The 18,845-nt window shown below is 41.8% G+C and overlaps 1 protein-coding gene across 1 annotated transcript in view; it reads left to right on the forward strand.

Annotated features, from left to right (window-relative positions):
• The first annotated feature begins 1,605 nt into the window (after positions 1-1,605).
• LOC122809104 (mitochondrial carnitine/acylcarnitine carrier protein-like) overlaps positions 1,606-18,845 on the forward strand; it is a 708,815-nt gene continuing 691,575 nt past the window's right edge. The window contains exon 1 of the mRNA XM_044080345.1: positions 1,606-2,109. Within this exon, the coding sequence (XP_043936280.1) occupies positions 2,008-2,109 (102 nt within the window). The 5' untranslated portion in view covers positions 1,606-2,007. The remainder of the gene's footprint in view (positions 2,110-18,845) is intronic.

The following is an 18,845-nucleotide window of genomic DNA, read 5'->3' on the forward strand; positions in this document are numbered from 1 at the left end:
TGTATCTTAATATATTCCAGTATGTTTAGAAAGATGTAGTGAGAATATTGGGGCATGGTGGGGGATCTGTAGCAAGCTACAGTTTGGATTGCAGTCTTACCTAGTGTTAGTTGTACCTGGAGAATTTTGGATGCATTGTGTTGGGCAACTAGCCTGGTGGTGTGAATATCCTTGGTGAATATAGACACTCATCCACCTTTAGTGTTTCAGTCCTGGTTTGGTGGCCAAAATGATGCCTGAGTGGGAGATAGTGTCAAAAGCCTTGGCTACATCTAGGTAGGCTGTATGCACAGATTTGCTCTCATCCAGGGCCTTGGTGCCTTGGTGACAGTCTCAAAGAAGTTTTGTAATGTGCTTTGGAGAAGTTTTTAGTTTAGTTGCTGGGGGCAGTGAGAGTTTGAGCACAAGTAATTTATCCAATCATTGGATGGAGAGTTAAAGTCACCCAAAACCATGTTGTTTGGGTGTGTATGATTGACTCAAAGTATCCAAATATAGCAGAGTTGATGTCCTGATTCATGAAAGGGGCATGTAGCTGGCAATGACTTGAATAGTTGTCCTACCCTACCAACATTTAATTGCGTATTTACAGGGAGGAATACTGCAATACCAATCAATGGTGTGAGTATGTTAATATTATATGATCCCAAATAAAAATGCACGCCAGTGCAATTGGCGTGCTCCAATGTAAATACGTCCGTAAGTATTAAGTCCGTCAAAGGTCCGGTGACCGTTTTAGTATAATTTTTTTTTTAGGTCGACGTCTCGCCGCTATGTTAAAGCTTCAACATAGCTGCACAGCTTTAAAAATAGCACCTGATCTCGTTTTTGATGAAGTTGTTCGCTAAGTGTTAAATGTCTTTAACATCAGCAGACAGCTTAGTGTTTTAAAGAAGTAGAAGATCTCCGTTGTTTTTTGTTTTTCGCCATGTTAAACGTGACTGCACAAATATCTGTGTCTTCCAATGTGAAGACTGCTTCCAGCGAGTGCAGTTTCATGTTAAGACTCATAGCCTTTAGCAGCATAACCTTGAGGTTGTTTTATTTAGGTAAGAGTTTTTACGTTGGAAATTTTGTCCTTGAGATACTGCCTAAAAAAGGCACCATGGGGGTGGCAGGAGCCTTAGCTAGTAGATGAAATCTCAGGGGTAACAAATTAAGACCATCTCTGGCAAACCTTCGAAGTCTGTTGATCGATCATGTCTTACAGATACTGGATCCCCTTAGAATGTCACCAGAAACTATGGTAGTTATTGACATGTTTCGTTTTAGTTTATGTTTCTACACTTGCTCTTTAGTTGCTTCTTTTTAAGGCTGATATGAACTGGAAATATTATACAGTTTTTTTTAATCCCTTTGCTTGTAGTGCCATTATTAGCACTAGAATGAATGAAGTAATGAACGCGCGAGTAACTAAGTAAATATGGCCAAGAAGAAATGGAAACACCGCCAAGACGTTCCACTAGCTAGTTAACACAGTTATACTTTGTTCTTTTATCTAGTATTGCCTGCCTCCCCGTGCTCCTAGTGCTTGCTGATCAGCAGTTGCACTTTGCCTCGCGACTAACACGAAAAGGGCGTTAAGATTTTAAGCGCTTATTCTGTCAGTTTTGGATTTTGGCATCAATGTACTCTCTTCTGTTTTCGGATTTGCATACAAGACGGTTACTAGTCTTGAACTGCATCACAATTCGCAGCAAATTATGGTTAATCAGTAGCATAACGGTAGCCATCGGGAATAAGTCGTTGGTCGAGAATGTGGTAGGCGCAGTTCCAGGAAGAAGAATTGTATGGAGTTTGGTGTTGTTGGCGAAGCCGGGAAGATAACTTTCTGGTCAGCACCCAACAGTGTTTGTAGTGTTTGTAGCACAGGAAAACCGGCAAACGTCCTGCGGGTTTCACTGTATGGCTGGGTTGTTCTGTGCAGAGGTTTCTCACACTTCATTCTTCGCTACCCATCATCCAGAAGCTTTGTATGAATTCTTGGAAGAAAAACCGTGAAACACGATGAGTAAGACTGAGAAAGTTAGTCCTATTAAAAACTTCTTTGCTGGAGGAGTTGGAGGGATAGGTCTTGTATTGGCAGGTCATCCTATGGATACTGTTAAAGTAAGTTATTCTTCATTCTGTCGGTGTTTTTAATTCAGCGTGTCATTCACTGTGAATGAAATAATTCGCATTCGGCTACATTTGAATTATTAATATAATAAGTGCCTAAATTCAGAGTGTTTTAAGAGATGTTTCTTTGCTTCTCTTTTTGCTATGATAAACGTGAAGAAAGAAGTTAAAGCTAGTATTTAATATAGTTCTTTCCTTCATTGCGCTTGAGGTAGTACTTTAGATGTGCTTCACAGTTCACATTTTTCTGCTCACATCTCGGAGCTCCTACTAACTTTGTCTATGATTTATCTCGAGTAGTGTGGAGTTGCTGGGGGGAGGGCTGTGCTGGGCATGCCTACTGCTTTGGTCCATCACACGGCAAGTGTTGCCAGAAATTTCCATTTTATACTGACCGAACCAACTTTGTACCCACACACGCCACCTTACATAACAGGTCCGTGGAGCTTTCTTAGGCTACTGTACCATCATCATGATTTTTCCCTGACGAGATCTTAAACAGCTTTGCACATATCTCAATTATAGGCGTTTGTCTGGACATTATTGATGTTCTGAGCTCTGTACATTTTACTGTTTTTGAGATAATTGGAGTGCACGGTGTCTGCCTAACTATATGTTTGCCTTATGGTGCCATGCATATCTCTCAGCTGTCCCAAATTTTCAGGGACGTCTTTGATATTGACTCCAGTTTTTGCTGTGCCCTTCATAATCCTGCTTAACCTGTGTGACTCTTGGAGAAAAGGTGGTAAATTAAACTTAATAAATAATGACAGTAAATTAGAGCTATAGGCTTATTTTACTTTATAAAACCTATATTAATTCACATTCTCTTATTCTGTCAATGTCCCAAGTTAACAGTTCTAGCATTTTAAAAGCGTCCCTTATTCTCCCTGATTATTTCTGGATTTGTCACGGATTATGTTGAGATTTGTCCCTGGGTTGAGAGTTATGGTGCCATGGTCTGCTGTTTTGTGACTTATGGTGCTATAGCAGCAGCCCTTAACTTTTGTCCCCTGCTGGTGCCTTCACTACAGTATGCCATCAGATCCGCAGAGCCTTATCCAAGTGTACTATTATTTTTTATGTCATCCTTGCCACCTAGTCAGGCTCTCATCCTGTTAATATACTTCTGCAGTTTATAGTTTCAACATTTTGTCCCAGATTTACAATACAGAAGATATTTTTTTCAAAATACCTTGGAATGTGATATCTATCATTTTTCAGTGATAGGTCTAAATATTTTTTCCTCCCGAAAGAGGATACTGTAATTTTTAATAAACAAAGATATAGTGTGCGGCTGTGATAACATAAACAATTGCTTAACTTTATATTTAATTTATACTGAGTTTCTGAAACGTTTGTCTTTTCGTCTTTTCCCGGTTAGGGGTCGCCACAGCGGAACTCTGGTCCGCTAATGATTAGCAGTAGCTTTTTTATGGTGCCGAGTTGTCAGCCCGATGCCCAACCTTCAGCGAAGGCACGCCCATTCACGCATGTCTTTCGGGGAGGACATGCACGAGGATTTTCTTAAATTTAGGTTGTAAAATACTACTTTCAGACAATATTATTGCAATGCAAGTGGTAGATGGGCAGGGGTGTGCAACAAATATTCAAGTTGCAGTATAGCAAAAGAGCATTTTTTATGTTACTTTTCTGCTCCTCCCCCAACTTCACCTACATAACATCTGGCCTAATGCTACTGATCATGTCCATTCATTCCTCCTATGCTGGGGTGACAGGGCAGGTCATGACACAGTTATCATCATCCTTCAGAGGATTTTCTGGTGCTACCCTAATCTCACCTTCATAGGTTCATAGGTTTGTAGGTGTTTACTAGGCTAATGGCCCTGGAGCCTTTACAAGCCTAGTCCATAGAGGTGCCCTGGCATCGTGCCACCCAACATTAGTTCCCAGTGCCTCTATCAAGTAGAGCCACTGGAGTGATCCCCAGGATAAACTTTCTATTACACATTCACTCATCAAGATTTCTCTTGAAGAGGTTCAGTGAGGTGCTCTGCTTGACATATATGGGAAGTCTATTCCAGAGCATGGGTAGTCTCTGGGTGAGGAACCTGTCCCTCCAACATGTTCTGTTGATTGTGGTAATGAGGTTGAGGTATCTGGAACATGTGGTGCAGACGGATTGGAATTTCTTTACATGTAGCATTTCTAACAGAACTGGGTCAGACATGGTTTTGTAAGTCAAGCAGAGATCACCTCTAAGTACATGCTATGAGACAGAAAATAGCTGGAGTTTTTGTGATTAATGTCTGTGATCCTCTTCGTGAGGCATTTCTGTGGCCTCTCCAGCTGTTGCAGGTGTCTAGTGAGGTACATGCCAGATGGGGCATTATACCCGATGATTGGTCTAATGAGGGAAGAATAGAGAGAGATGATGACCTCTTTCTTCCTAGATGCAAAACCTTTGGTAATGAGATGTGCTACATAGAAGGACTTTCTGACCACAGTGGCAATGTGGTGGTCAAAGGAGAGGTTGCTGTCAACCTGTGTCCCAGAGCTCTTATATTGCCTTCAGTGCTCAGTGGGCTCCCATCAATATGGTAATTAGTGGGAACTGAGTTTTTACCAAAGGGGATGATGACACATTATTTGGCATTAAGCTTAGGGCCATGGTTTCAACACCAGTCATTGGTCTCACTGAGGACTTTCTGTAGGATATGTGCATCACTTGGGGAGTTAGTAATGGTTCCCAGCTTGCAGTCATCTGCAAACTTGGTCAGCCAGAGTCCCTTTGTGTTGGCCTGGACTTCTGAGAAGTAGATGCTGAACAGGAGAGGACCCAGGACCAATCCCTGTGGGACTCCACTTGTGACTTGTCGGCAGTCTGACTTGGAGTCCACTACTTTCACACTGTGTGTTCTATCTGTGAGCCAATTTGCAATCCACCTAGTAATATAGGGGTTGATGCCTACTTTGGTGAGTTTATCAATAATTCCCAAGTGAGGAATGGTAACAGATACCTTGGCCAGATCGAGGTAGGCTGTATAGACTGCCTTACCTTCATCCATAGCCCTGGTGACTGACCCAAAGAAGTGAACCAGGTTGTGCAGGCATTATCTCCCTTTCACAAAGCCAAATTGTGTGGGGTCTAGAGTTTGGAGATTTCTATATCTTTGTTAATCAGGTCATGATGATGCACTCTGTGAAAGCTGCCAGCCTAGCCAGATAGAATTGTGCAGATAATTCTGTCATTTGTAAATATGAATGTAAACTACAGGCTTGTTGTCTTAAATGTAAAGAAATACTGTTACACGTGGAACTGGAAATAAATGTGAAAACAGTGCACTCTACTGACCTTTGCCCCATCTGTTGTTTGCTTACAGAGAGGTTCTCCAGGAATCCATAGGTTTTTCACCCTTTGAGTTGCTGTATGGGCATAGGGTGAGGGGACCTCTAGATTTAATTTGAAATGAGTGGGAAGGTGAGTGCGAGTCTCACAAGGAGTCTGTTGTGGCATACGTCCTAAACTTCAGGACAAGGCTCAGGGAACTCATGGGCTTGGCCTAGGAGAACCTGGCAGAAACCAAACAACAGAAAGAGGTGTGATATGACAGGAATGCTCATGCTAGAGAGCATGCTGTGGGACAGCAGGTAATGATTCTTATTCCTGTTAGACACCAAGCTGCAAGCAGCTTGGAAGGGTCCCTACAAGGTGGTAAGAAAGGTAAGTGATGTTAAGTACATGGTGGAACTGCTAGGCAGATGGCAGGGACACAAATTGCACCATGTTAACATGATGAAACCTTACCATGATAGGGAGGACCTTGTGCTGAGCATTTGCAATGGATTGCAGGAGGAGTCTGAGGGAGATCTGGGGACTGATCTCCTCAGTGAGGCTCAGGCTGACACCACAGTGGAAGGGGTAGCAATGTCCCAGCAGCTGTCTCCTACCCAGGTTCGAGAAATCCAAGCAGTGTTGCAGGAATATGCGGACATGTTCACTGGGAAATCAGGGTGCACCCCCTAGTGCAGCACCAGGTGGATACTGGACCCCAAAGGCCTATTAGGCAGGCCCCTTATAGGGTGCCTGAGAGAGTCAGACAGACTCTGAGGGAGGAGGTACAGGAGATGTGGAACTAGGGGTGATTCAAGAGTCCAACAGTCCCTGGCCTCCCCAGTGGTGCTGGTGCCAAAGAAAGATGGCAGCACCAGGTTCTGTGTGGACTACAGGAAATTAAATTGTCACACCGAGACAGATGCTTACCCCATGCCTAGGACAGATGAGGCCCTAGAGCAGCTGGGTGGGGCTAAGTATCTTACAACCATTGATCTTACCAAGGGTTACCAGTAGGTGCCCTTGACTCCCAGTGCTAGAGAGAAGTCAGCCTTTGTGACTCTTTTTGGTTTGTATGAGTTCACAAAGTGCCCTTTGGGATGAAGAATGCCCCAGTGACTTTCCAGAGGCTGGTAGATCACATCCTAGCAGGAGCAGGAGGATTTGCCCTTGCTTACCTAGATGATATTACCATCTACAGCCATTCCTGGCCAGAGCACCTTCAGCATGTCAGCGAGGTGCTGGGCAGACTACAGAGGGAAGGGGTGACCATTAAGCTGAACAAATGTCAGGTGGGTATGGTGGAGGTCTCCTACCTAGGACATAGAGTGGGGAGTGGTAAGATAAGGCCAGAACCTGCCAAAGTGGAAGCCATTCAGACATGGCCTGCACCTGTTACTAAAAAGCAGGTGAGGACTTTTTTAGGGACAGCAAGGTACTACTGAAAGTTCATCCCCAGTTATAGTACCATAGCTGCTCCCCTCACAGACATGACAAGGAAGAACTGGCCAGATAAGGTAGTGTGGATCCCAGCATGTGAGCAGGCATTCCAGAAGCTTAAAGAAGCTTTGGGAGGACCCCCTGTGTTAGCCAGTCCAGATTACATAAAATAATTTGTTGTGCAAGTGGATTCAAACCATGGGGTGGGGGCTGTACTTATCCAGATTTCATCAGAGGGGGAAGAGCACCCAGTGGTTTATCTCAGTCGTAGGCTCCAACCTAGGGAGGAATGCTATACAGCTGTAGAAAAGGAATGTCTAGCCATAGTGTGGGCACTGCAGAAACTTCAGCCTTATCTGTATGGAAGGAAATTCACTGTTATGACAGATCACAACCCCCTAATATGGTTAAACAGAGCCAGTCAGCAAAATGCCAAGTTGCTAAGATGGAGCCTAGGGTTGCAAGCATATGATATGTCAGTGCAGCACCGCAGTGGGGTTAGCAATGCCAATGCAGATGGGCTGTCAAGACAGGGAATGTTGGAGGTACACTCAGATAGACCTAACCCTCTCAAGCGGGGTTTCTCAAGAGTCACTTGAAAAACTAGCTTGAGTTCTCCGGAGGGGGGGGGGTTTGAAGGCTGCCAGCCTAGCCAGATAGAATTGTGCAGATAATTCTGTCATTTGTAAATATGAATGTAAACTACAGGCTTGTTGTCTTAAATGTAAAGAAATATTGTTACATGCGGAACTGGAAATAAATGTGACAACAGTGCACTCTACTGACCAAAGTAAAGCATGCGGTGACCCTTTGAAGTGGACAGTGGTACCGAAAAGTCTAGATGAAGAAAGTCTTTCTGTTGTTTTAACCAAGAGTTAAATTGCTAGATTTAAACACGCAAATGTATTTTTATTGCTCTGTTCTTGACCAGCTGCAAGATAACAAAAAGGAGATGTTAAGAATGTAAATGCAGTTATTGTGTAGCCTGGGAACTTCAGGAAAGTGAAAGAATGATGTAATGTTTATCAGAACTGCAATTTCAATTTAAACAGAGAGGATCAGTAGGCATTGAGCATTTTTGTCTTGATCATCCAACTCACAGCACTCTACCTGTTGTCTTATGTAAGTTATCTTAGACTTGTGTTTTCTTTTAGGGATAGCTAGAAACTAGAACATTTAGACTAAGTGTTTTTCTGTTATGTCAGAACTGTACTACTGAATTATTTGAAGCATTTCTGAGTGATCTCTGAACTCTTGACTAGCACTGACTGTGTAGTAGAAAGTATTGTCTTGTGGTTTTAATTATTTAGTATTAAATATTTAAAATCATTTAACTGTGGCTGGTTTGTGTTGAGATAAGTTAAGCTCTAGAGTACATTGCATGTATATAAGGATCCTGTACTAGGTCACTCTATTAAGCCTTGAGACTGTTTTGTCATACTACCAATTGGATAATAATATTGTACAGTAATAATTGAAAACACTTTTAAGGGCCTTTGAGTAGCTGATAAATATTATCTGGGTGGTGGCAAGATTACTACCGCATAGTCTGGGTGAAAGGGGCACAGCTGGAGAACCTGTGCCAGCCTTCCCCCAGAAGTGTCTGTGTGGTTGTATAAAGTATTATCTCAAAGTGTGTGTGTGTCAGCTACTTGGGCATAGACACGAAGCACTGGTTGGACAGAGAGGGTGCTGGAGATTTTAGCTTGCCCAGCTAGGCTGAGATCTGGACCCTATAGCTGTACCAGTGGGGAGTCTTATTGGGAACCTTGGGAGCAAGGCAGCGACTAGTCCCGGACTGACTGTGATCTCTGTGTGCTCTTAAGGGAAATTGCACTTTACTGTGTGTATTTGTTATCCTTTCCTCATATATGACACACCCTCTCTAGTGTTAGTGGTAAGGCTTGAGGCTCCTTGATTGCTGGGCCAGGGCACAGGCATCACATTTGTGCTTGGCAACGGTGGGATATCCACATCACATATTAATTAGTTGGCAAATACTAATTGGCTTGTAGTGGTGTGGATAGAGTGAATCCTGTAGCTTGTGTACAGTGAGCTTTGAAGGTGTGTTGTACTTTAAAACAGCCACGCAGTGAATACTCAGAGTTCAGATCACAATTGTTTTATTTCTTTTGTTAGCTTAGTTAGTCAGGGTGAGCAGGCAGCATGTCAGCAGAGGAGTATGGAAAGCATATATGAGATGCCCTCTCTGGTGTTAGTGGTGAGGATTGAGGCTCCTTGTTTGCTGGGCCAGGGCACAGGCATCACACACTCCATAGCTTTACATGTCAGACTCATCAAGCTAATGGGTGGATAATTCCTGGGTTTGTAGTTACTCCCCCTTTATCGAGAGGGATGACTGTAGCAGTGTGCCATTTGGTAGGGACAAAGCCTGAGGTGAGGCTTTGACTGAACAGGGCACACAGATGTGGTGCCAGTTCACTTTGTAACCTGTGCTGCAGTAATGCTGAATGCCTGGCATTCCTCCGGTATTGTGATTGGTCCTTTAGGGATGGAGAGAGGGGTAAACTTGGCAAGGAATCTGTCGGCCAGTATGTTGGCAATATCTGTTGGCTGGGTATAGGAGGTACCATTGTGCGGCATCTCAGAGCAAATCTGGGTATTGCCATGGATGTTCTTGCTATAGCTATAGAAGGCTTTGTGATGGTTTTTAGTGTCTACTGCAATTCTGTCTTCATAGCTGGCTTTAGAGGATTTGATGAGGGAGCTCAACTTTTTGTTGAGGCTAATAAGGGAGTTTTTCCAGTCTTGGGACTTCACCTTTTTGTACAACAGTTTCTTCCTTCTGTTGTAGAGTTTATTAATGGCAGAGGACCACCAGATTGGCTTTCTTTTTGGAGGAGAGCATCTTGGTTCTGTTGGGTATGGCTAGTTCCATGCATTTGTGTACATGTTTGTACAGTGAATTGGTGTATGATTTTGCAGTGATGCAGCTATTTTCCATTGGCATGGGTGCCGTGAAGTTAGCCTTCTCTGTTTTTAGGAGTCAAAAGTCAGCTTTGGAGAAGTTTTTGAGGGTGGTTACCTTTGTGGGGGGCGTGGGTGAGATGTGGAATTCCATGGTGATTTGTTTATGGTTGGATCTGACCAGGGAGGGATTGACTATTGGTGTAGAGCAATGGTCGTCCATATTAGTAATAACCAGGTCAAGGATGTTGCTTCCTCTAGTGGGGGTCAGAATGAGCTGGTCCAGGGCATTGGAATTGATGAATTCCAGGAAGTGTTGGGCCAGTGTATTGGTGCTTCAGTAGTTTTCCCAGTTGATGGAGGGGTAGTTGAAGTCTCGTAGTAAGACAGCATTGGGTTGGATCTTGATAGATTTCAGGGTGCTTAGAAATGTGGAGTGAGAGTCTAGGGAGATGGTTGGGGATCTATAGCAGGCTATGACCTGGATCGCCGTCTTACCCAATGTTAGTTGTACCTGAAGTATCTCAGATGCATTATGCTGGGCTACTAGTCTGGAGATGTGCATATCCTTTATGAATATGAAAACACCACTGCTTTTGGAGCATCTGTCCATGTTTCAGGGCTGAAAAGTGTGGAATGAGTTGTAGCCTGGTAGTGCAGGGGTGGTTTCTCCTGCTTTAAACCAGGTCTCCTGAGATTTAGACTTCTAGCAATGAGCAGCATGACCCTCAGATTGCATTTATTTATAGCTGTTATGGTGATAATTTGGTCTTTGGAACACAGCCTAAAAAAGGCACTATAGGGTTGGCAAGAGACTTAGCCAGTACCCGGAAACCCAAGGGTGACAGATGCAGGCCATCTGTGGTAAAGCATCGAGGTCTGTCAGTCATGTCATCCCAAGCAGACAGATACTGGATCCCTTTAGAATGACACCAGAAACTTAGCCAATTGTTGAAGTGAATCATTTTTTGTTTGTTCTGCGATATCATTCTGGGTGATGGTAGGATACTGCTCAGGACTAGTGTAGTCTAGAGAGGTGCGTCTCAGGTCATTCACACCCACATGGACAATGACAGAGTCATATTTGTACTTGTGGAGTGACCTATATTTGTACTTGTTGTGGAGTGACCTGAGTGCATGTATTATGTGTCAGATTCTGGCACCTGATAGACAGCTGACTGTTACCTTCTCCTTATTCAGCCTAATGAGTGGGACATCTGTGTGCCTCACTATTGATTCACCTATGATTAGTGTATTGGGCAAGATGTTTAGCCTTAAGGACTTAGGTTGAGGGGCACACTGTGGAGGTGAGCTATGTGTCCTGTAGTTTGTGCTGTGTTGTGGTGGTCTAGTGCATTTCTATCTTGGAGGTCTCCGCTGTTTGGGTAAATTTCTATTTTGAGCCTCCGTGAAGGTGAGTGTGTGATTTGTGTTTTTATGTGAGAGATGTGATAGTGGGTGTTCTGGAGAGCTATGTGTTCCATGTGGTGTGGTGCAGGTGTCGACCTTCTCCTCTTGACCAGCTGGTCCGTTCCTGGCTGGAGAGTGCATAGCTTCCAGTTTGGTGATATAAGTGCATCTCCCACAAGTCTGAGTGTTGGGAGGTAAGAGGAAAGGGTTGTCAGTGTACATGAGGCAGTTGCTGCACTGCCTCAGAATGCTCAAGTGCACCAGGTTAATAGGAGAAAGCACAGATAACTGCCCTTTAATCATGCCAGGAGGGGTGGTCATAACTACTAAGTACTGGAGCTATTTTCATGAAGAACAACTAGTGCTGATGGCACTTACATGTGCTACAATAATTGCTACAAAAACCTGTTGAGGTGCAAAGTGATTATTTGAAGTGCAAGAGAGAAAGAACTAGCAAGATCTAAGGGAAAAACTGAAGAGCAGACTTTCTGGCACCAGTAAGAGTTTGCCTCAGCTCGGCTCAGCAGTGCAGAGCTTAAACAAGTGCAAAGCAATGCAAATGTGGGCTTTTAAACCAGAAAGTTGAAAGAGATGGAAAAACTGCCCAAACGGCCAATAAACTACAATTTCTTGGCCAGAAACCACTCCTCTTGTGGTAGATAGGCTACCTAGTGCTTACCACTCCCACTGATAAGCTAGACGGCTTCCCTCCAACACAGAAAGACTTGGGGGTCTCAGAAGCTTACAAACAGTCCTGGATAGAGCAAATCTGTATCTGGGCTACACTAGTTACAGGAAAGGTGGGAAACAAACGCAAACATGGGCTTTTAAACCAGAAAGTTGAAAGGGATGGAAAAACTGCCTGCTACCCCATCCCTAAAGCATGTAATGACTTTCATAGACATGTGCAATGTTGGCTACAATACATGTTCTCTGCTTGGCAGAGCCAGGCAGATGCCACCAGCTGATACTCTGGTTGCCATGACACTCATCCCCTAGTGGGTTTCAACATTGAACTGGGCCAGTTTAGCTTCCTCTGCCCACCCAGCACACCAGAGCTGAAATCGGTCTAGCTGGTTCTTCTGGCATCTGAATTGTTAATCAATCTTGGGTTGGTCATGTCACAGTCAGAATCTTTAGCACTGTGTGCCATAGACCTAGTTTTAGCATAGCAACAGTTTATCCAAATATTTTTGTTAAGTCATTTAGATATCACTCATACCTCTACAGAAATATAACTTACCCCAAGGTGCTGCAATGTCAGAATAGGTTATATTTAGCTGTGGTGGTTTGTGCTCCTGTAGGGCGTCAGGGGTTAACTACCTCCTCTATTTAGGAATTCTTTCTCTATCTGGAAAATTCAGCAGAATATTTATATTTAGCTGTTTTACGTAGCAACTCATATTCATTCTGATAGACATGGTTCCTTCAGTCCTGACCCCCTTTCAAAAGGGAAACTGTATATTGCTAAGGAGAATGTGTGGAGGCAGAGACCCCCTACATCTTGGGTACAAAGGACTTGGCCTCGCAGCCACATATGTAGGGAAGCAGTTTTGGAAATCCAGCATTTTCATCTCTGTAATGTCGATAATGCAATGTCCTTGAAACCTTTTCTGTGAATTAATGTTCAGTAAATTTGTTGCTGAGCAGCTGAATTATAACCTACTCCATTTACAGTGAGAAGTCTTGTAACAAAATCTGAATAATTCTACTACTTTTGTTTATAATTTAGAGTCATAAGGAAAATTATTCTTTAATTCTGTGATAGAAATATTGAAAACGACTAAAAGTAAGATCCTCTGTTTTAATTTTCCCATTATAGCCTTTTACGGTTCATAAATTTCAATAGTCCTAAGCTTTCACTATAGTGGTTTCTTCTGAATGAGTCAAGAATATTACAACTGGATCCAGTTCCATGGAGCAGAGAGGTAAAGCTCTGACTATGCCATAGGCAAGTCAAGCTTGGTTAACATCTCAGCTGTCTGTAGGAGCTAGCTAGGGAGGATGGGATTGAGTGTCCCTTGCTGTCTTGCGCATTCTGGGGTGAGGGAAGCAGCTCTAGCTCACCGTATGAGAGACACCTAGCAGGATCACTGGACATTCACCAAATGGATTTCTAAGCTATATGAGCTTATGCTATCATAGTACACTTGCATTAAGAAGCCAAGAGAAATCTAGCATGCAGAGAAAAGCTTCTCCTTGGGAGGTAAAGATTGTAGGCTAAGAAGAGCCTTTGATGGTGAAGGGTACTCCCAGGGTGAGAGATTAGGCCTCCACTGCTAACAGGAAACTGGCCCACTCCTTAAGACTTGACTCTTGCCAAGTATTGGAGAGGTTATGGGAATTCCTGGGCAGGAACAAATGAGCAGTAGGGTTGTTGCCTAACCCAGAAATACTTGCCTCCCATTCTGACAGAATGAATGAGTGGGCCAGTTAGGTGAAGGTATAGGAGCCACTGGGTAAGATTCTCAAGGGAAGAATTAAAAAAAAAAAGAATATGACAGCTGGTTTACAAATTGCAAAAACTTTCAAATTCAAAGTATGTAATTTTGTAAAGTTATATTTTTTCAGTCTGAAATCATTTGCCTTGTTACCATATTGTTTTTCTTTCCCATTTTAGCTACTTACACAGACCTTGAGGTTTGCCAGACCCATTTATTTCTGACTTGTTTATCTCCCAATCTCTACTTTCTGTAACATAATCCTTCATTAGGTTGGGTCCCTCTTTCCTGGGAAGATAACCCATATGAATAGTAGGTTAGAGCAAGTGTAACTATCTTTAAAACAAATACATACACCAGTGTGATGTAAGTGCAAAAGTTGTACAGCTGCTATCTACCTGATTTATTTTCTGATCTTTCACATTTTAATTTTCATTGATAAGGAAAAATCTGAAATATGGACAGTACTTCAATTGCTTTATCCAGCAGACTAATATCAGAATGAACCAAATTAACGAGTACTATGTCTTACTTGAAGGTTATCAGAAATGTATCAGAAGGCTTAAAAAGGTTACAAGACAAATGCCAGAAGAGTTTGAATTATGGTAGAAGGATACAGGGTCAGATATTTAAAAACCTTATTCATAATTGAAAGGAGTAGTTGTGGCCAGGCCTTGGGTAAGATGGTAGATAGCAGTTCAAAAACTGATTGACTTAATATAAGTACATCTTTACTCAACAAGCTACATTGTGTATCTATATAGTCCACAGAAATACCTATACAGTACCGAACAAAAGTGCAGGCAGCCCTGTGCTTAAGCTTGTATGCAACGTAATCCAGTATACCTATGATTTCCTATGTGCTACGTAAAAATGCAGTTGTCCTGTAGTGATGCCTAGGCTAAAGTCAATATTACTGTTTCCATGAAAACTTAAAATAGTTATTATACACCCAAGAGTTCATTGACATTCTTCTGGAGAAGTGCTGCCATCTTGATATTACCACAGTGTCAGATTGCAGAAGAGTGATGACTTGCTTAACTCCCCTGTGGCTCACTGGGGCCCACCAGACTGCCTGACAAGTTATTAAGAATGAAGCCCTTTTTTCTGAATCACTGGAGATTGCTTAGCAGAAAACCTCAGTGTTTTACCCAGTTTCTGAATCTAGCATTCTTATTGGTTATATAGTCCCCTGTTAGCTAATGGAACAGATTTATTTTTCTCTGAGGTGTTGTTAGTGTGGTTTGGCAATACTGATCCTTGGAATGCACTCTGGCCTTTTGGTAGATACCCTGGTGTTTGGGACTAGATTTAAGTGACTACTTCACATAAATGGCAGAACAGTTATTAACTGGAAATGGAGCTATGATGATTTTCTAACTGTAAAATAGCTTGTTCCAATGTACTGGTTTAGGGCTATGGTATTTGGTCTGTAGGCATTATCTCTTTATAAATTACAAACTACAGTGTAAGAGCGCTATTATTCATTTACATCTTGTAACCTGCACAACTGTATTTCATTAAGGATTTAGACAACAATAAATTCAACTTGACTAACTTTCATAGAAAGCCACATGCTTTGCTTGGCACAGCAACTAGCATTTTACACAGGCAAGTTTCTCACGCTTCTTGAAGACGGAGTTTGATGTGACTGCATTTTTAAGTAGGCTACTTAGAATATCACTAGTGAATTTTTAAGGTTCAAGTTAACAAGTCCTGATGAGAATGTTGTTGACAGTTTCAGTTTTGTTATCCACTTTCATAGTACAAATGTGGTTAAATAATACAAACATATAGACACACACACACACACACACACACACACACACACACACACACACACACACACACACACACACACACACACACACACACACACACCAGTATGTGAGTGTGTGCCTGGAGCCATGCATGCTATATATGTATGTATGGATTTGTATGTAAACATAAATGGCAACTGAGCTTCCACTGCAAAAAAACGTTTTTAGTATTAGATGAAAAATAATGCATTTTTCTGTGAAAGCATGGAAAGATAACTGGGTAAATAAGTAAGACTTTGGAAGTTATTAGTGGTATTAACATGCAGGGATAATACTTCTATGATGAAAATGAGTTCAGGCTATAGTTTCCTGATGAATTAATGCTATTGTTATCAGCAGGATAGATACTTACATTTGGCACCAGTAGACCAAATCATTGTTACCACTGTTCTAATGCAGTGCAACAAAGTTTTCCTGCTTTACCTTTTCATTTATTCTTATTTACTGATGCTGTAATCTAGCAAGAAAAAGGTGCTGAACTAGTGTAATACACTTTAGATGAGATGGTAATCAGATGTTCCATTTGCCATGTCTGATGATGATTTAGACCAGATATTAATGAACTTGTTTAAAAAAAATGGTAGAGGAACTTGACTGTGGTGTGCTCACAATATATTTATCTTTTTATTGAAAAAGCAAACAGATCATACCTGAAAAAAAATAAACAGACCTAAAGGGACCTAGTAGGTCTGCCTGGTTAACAAACATATAGGTAAATAACTGAACAGAAATAACACATTAATATGAAAATTATCAAATAACTGTGAAATGTTTAGTCTAGACTTACTCATCTAGAACTTAAAAAAATCAGTTTTTTACTTCTTTACATTTGTTAGTGTACATTACCATTTGAAAATGTGTATGGTATTATAGTTATGGCTTCTACTAAACAAAAAAAAAGTTTGAATATTATCTGTGTATGTTAGTGAGTAAATGTAAATTAAAAACTGTACTCATATTAATCAAGGCATCCAAGTATACACAAGGACACATGCATATAAATGTGTACGTATAAAAATATGAATAATGGAAGGGCAGCTCATATTTTTGCTGAATTCTTGTGCTTAGCCCTCTGTAGTTGCCCTTCACAGTGTATCTCACATCCCTTTTCACCTGTTATAACTTCTCCTTCTTAGGAGACATAGTCCATGACCTAGTATCAGGTAATGCATTGTAGAACACCGCCTTCTCTATGAAGTAAAATTTGACCATGTCCTTTCCAAGATTGCCATCTTTCAAGTACTTTTTATGCTCTCATCCTTTTTCTCACTTGTGTGATGTCTGAGGATCCTGTAATTCTATATCATTACACATGCACTATGTTCATGTCTTCAGTTACTGAATTTAAGTTCCCTCCTACATTAGTTGAAGAATAACATATCCACCCATCACTAAGTTCAATGACCTATCTTAGACACCCTTCTTTGAGTCTGAAGTTTTCCCCAAAGTACTTTTTCCAGAATTAAACCTTGTACTTCAGTACAGGACTCTGTGCAGTCCTACCTGTGAGAATGACTAACTGCATTTCTGGAAATTACACCATGGCAGTATTTTTAGGGTGGTGATTGTTTGGGTCTATATCAGATAATCGAACTTTTAAAAGTTTGAACACCATATGGTCGAGACCATATGTTCGAACTTTTAAAAGTTTGAAAAAAAAAAAAAAAAAAAAAAAAAAACCTACCTGAAAGCTTAAGCGGGGGGCAAGCACCCCTGCCCCCCCGCTCTTTAAATATACCAACTCCAAGATTGCACTACAGTGCAGACAATGGAAACTTCCATTGCCGCTCTGTACGGGGATCTCCGTTGAAATGTTCGAACTTTTAAAAGTTCGATCATATGGTATCGACCATATGACGTTCGAACTTTTAAAAGTTCAACAATGTGATAGGAACCCTGATTGTTTGTTTCATTTGTGGTGCTAAATGGTTTACCCTTCATGAAATGATGAAATTACATCTCTGTTTTTCATTCTTGTCTCCTATTGCTACACCCCTACCTGCATATTTTCCCAGTTTCATCATCCAAAGTACATACCTTTAGAATTCGTTGTGCAGAATTTTAACTACTTCACAACTTCCCTGGTTGCCAGCTTGTGCAGATTTGGGATAGATTAACACCCTGGTCTAACTAATCATAGCTCATTTTTAAGATGTCTGCCTCACAGTTCCATTGTTTAGGGGGTCGTTCCTGAATTCCTGTCACTGTCTACATGGAGTTTGCTTGTTCTTCCTTTGTACACACAAGTGTTCTTTCATCGAATATTCCAGTTTCTGGTCACCTCCCAAAATCATGTTGATTGGCCAAACTAAAGACATATGTAATAAATTAACCAGTACTAATTTGCATTTGATTGCATGAGTGTGGAGGCTATCTTGCTGACCAGTTTGTGATTGATGGTCTGTCTGTATTGTCACCACCGCTCCATCTTAATGGTATCATCAAACAGACTGAGCATGTTTCTACAATCTAGGATGATACTTGGAAAGTATTACACATCACTGGGCCCTATATGGACCTTTTTGATTCCCCTCATCACTTGTTTCTCTTTTGGCAGTCATCATCATCATCTTCTTTTGGCTGTTCCCATTAGGGGTCGCCACAGCAGATCACCTGTTTCCATTTCTTCCTGTCCTCTGCATCTTGCTCTGTCACACCAACCACCTGCATGTCCTCTCTCACCACATCCATAAACCTTAGGCCTTCCTCTTTTCCTGTTACCTGGCAGCTTCATCCTTAGCATCTTTTTCCCAATATACTCAGCATCCCTCCTCAGCACATGTCCAAACCAACGTAATCTTGCCTCTCTGGCTTTGTCTCCAAACCTTCCAACCTGGGCTGACCCTCTAATATACTTATTCCTAATGCTGTCCACCCTCGTCACACCCAGTACAAATCTTAACATCTTTAACTCTGCCACATCCTGCTCTTCTGGCAGTAAAGTCCCTTTTTCTTTCCACCCCTCAGAGAACCTTTGTTACTAAATCTTGTTCTTAACCGATTCCAGCTGTTAGTATTTTTTCCAGTCTTCTTTATTGTCCCTATCAGTCTCTTATCACATACTGAATCAAAAGCCATTCTGAAGTTCAGATAGACAATGTCTAAGGAGTTTCTTAGTCTGTTTCTGGCATGTATATGTGTTCATGCAGCTGTCTCAGTCTGTCTGTCTGTTTGTAATCTATTAGTTTGTCTATGTACCTAGGTATGTTGCATATGTGTGTGTGTGTGTGTGTGTGTGTGTTTGTGTGTCTGTCTGTCACATGTGCGATCACATATGTGTGTGTTTAGAGATATGTGTGTATACACATGTGCAACCTGCTGTGGGTTGGCACCTGATGCAGGAGTGGTTCTTCCTATCTAGTGCCCATTGAGTGCTAAAGTTATCGGCCCTGG

This window comes from Protopterus annectens, chromosome 8.part0 (genome assembly GCF_019279795.1).
Source record: "Protopterus annectens isolate FY-2018-M chromosome 8.part0, PAN1.0, whole genome shotgun sequence".
NCBI lineage: Eukaryota > Metazoa > Chordata > Ceratodontiformes > Protopteridae > Protopterus > Protopterus annectens.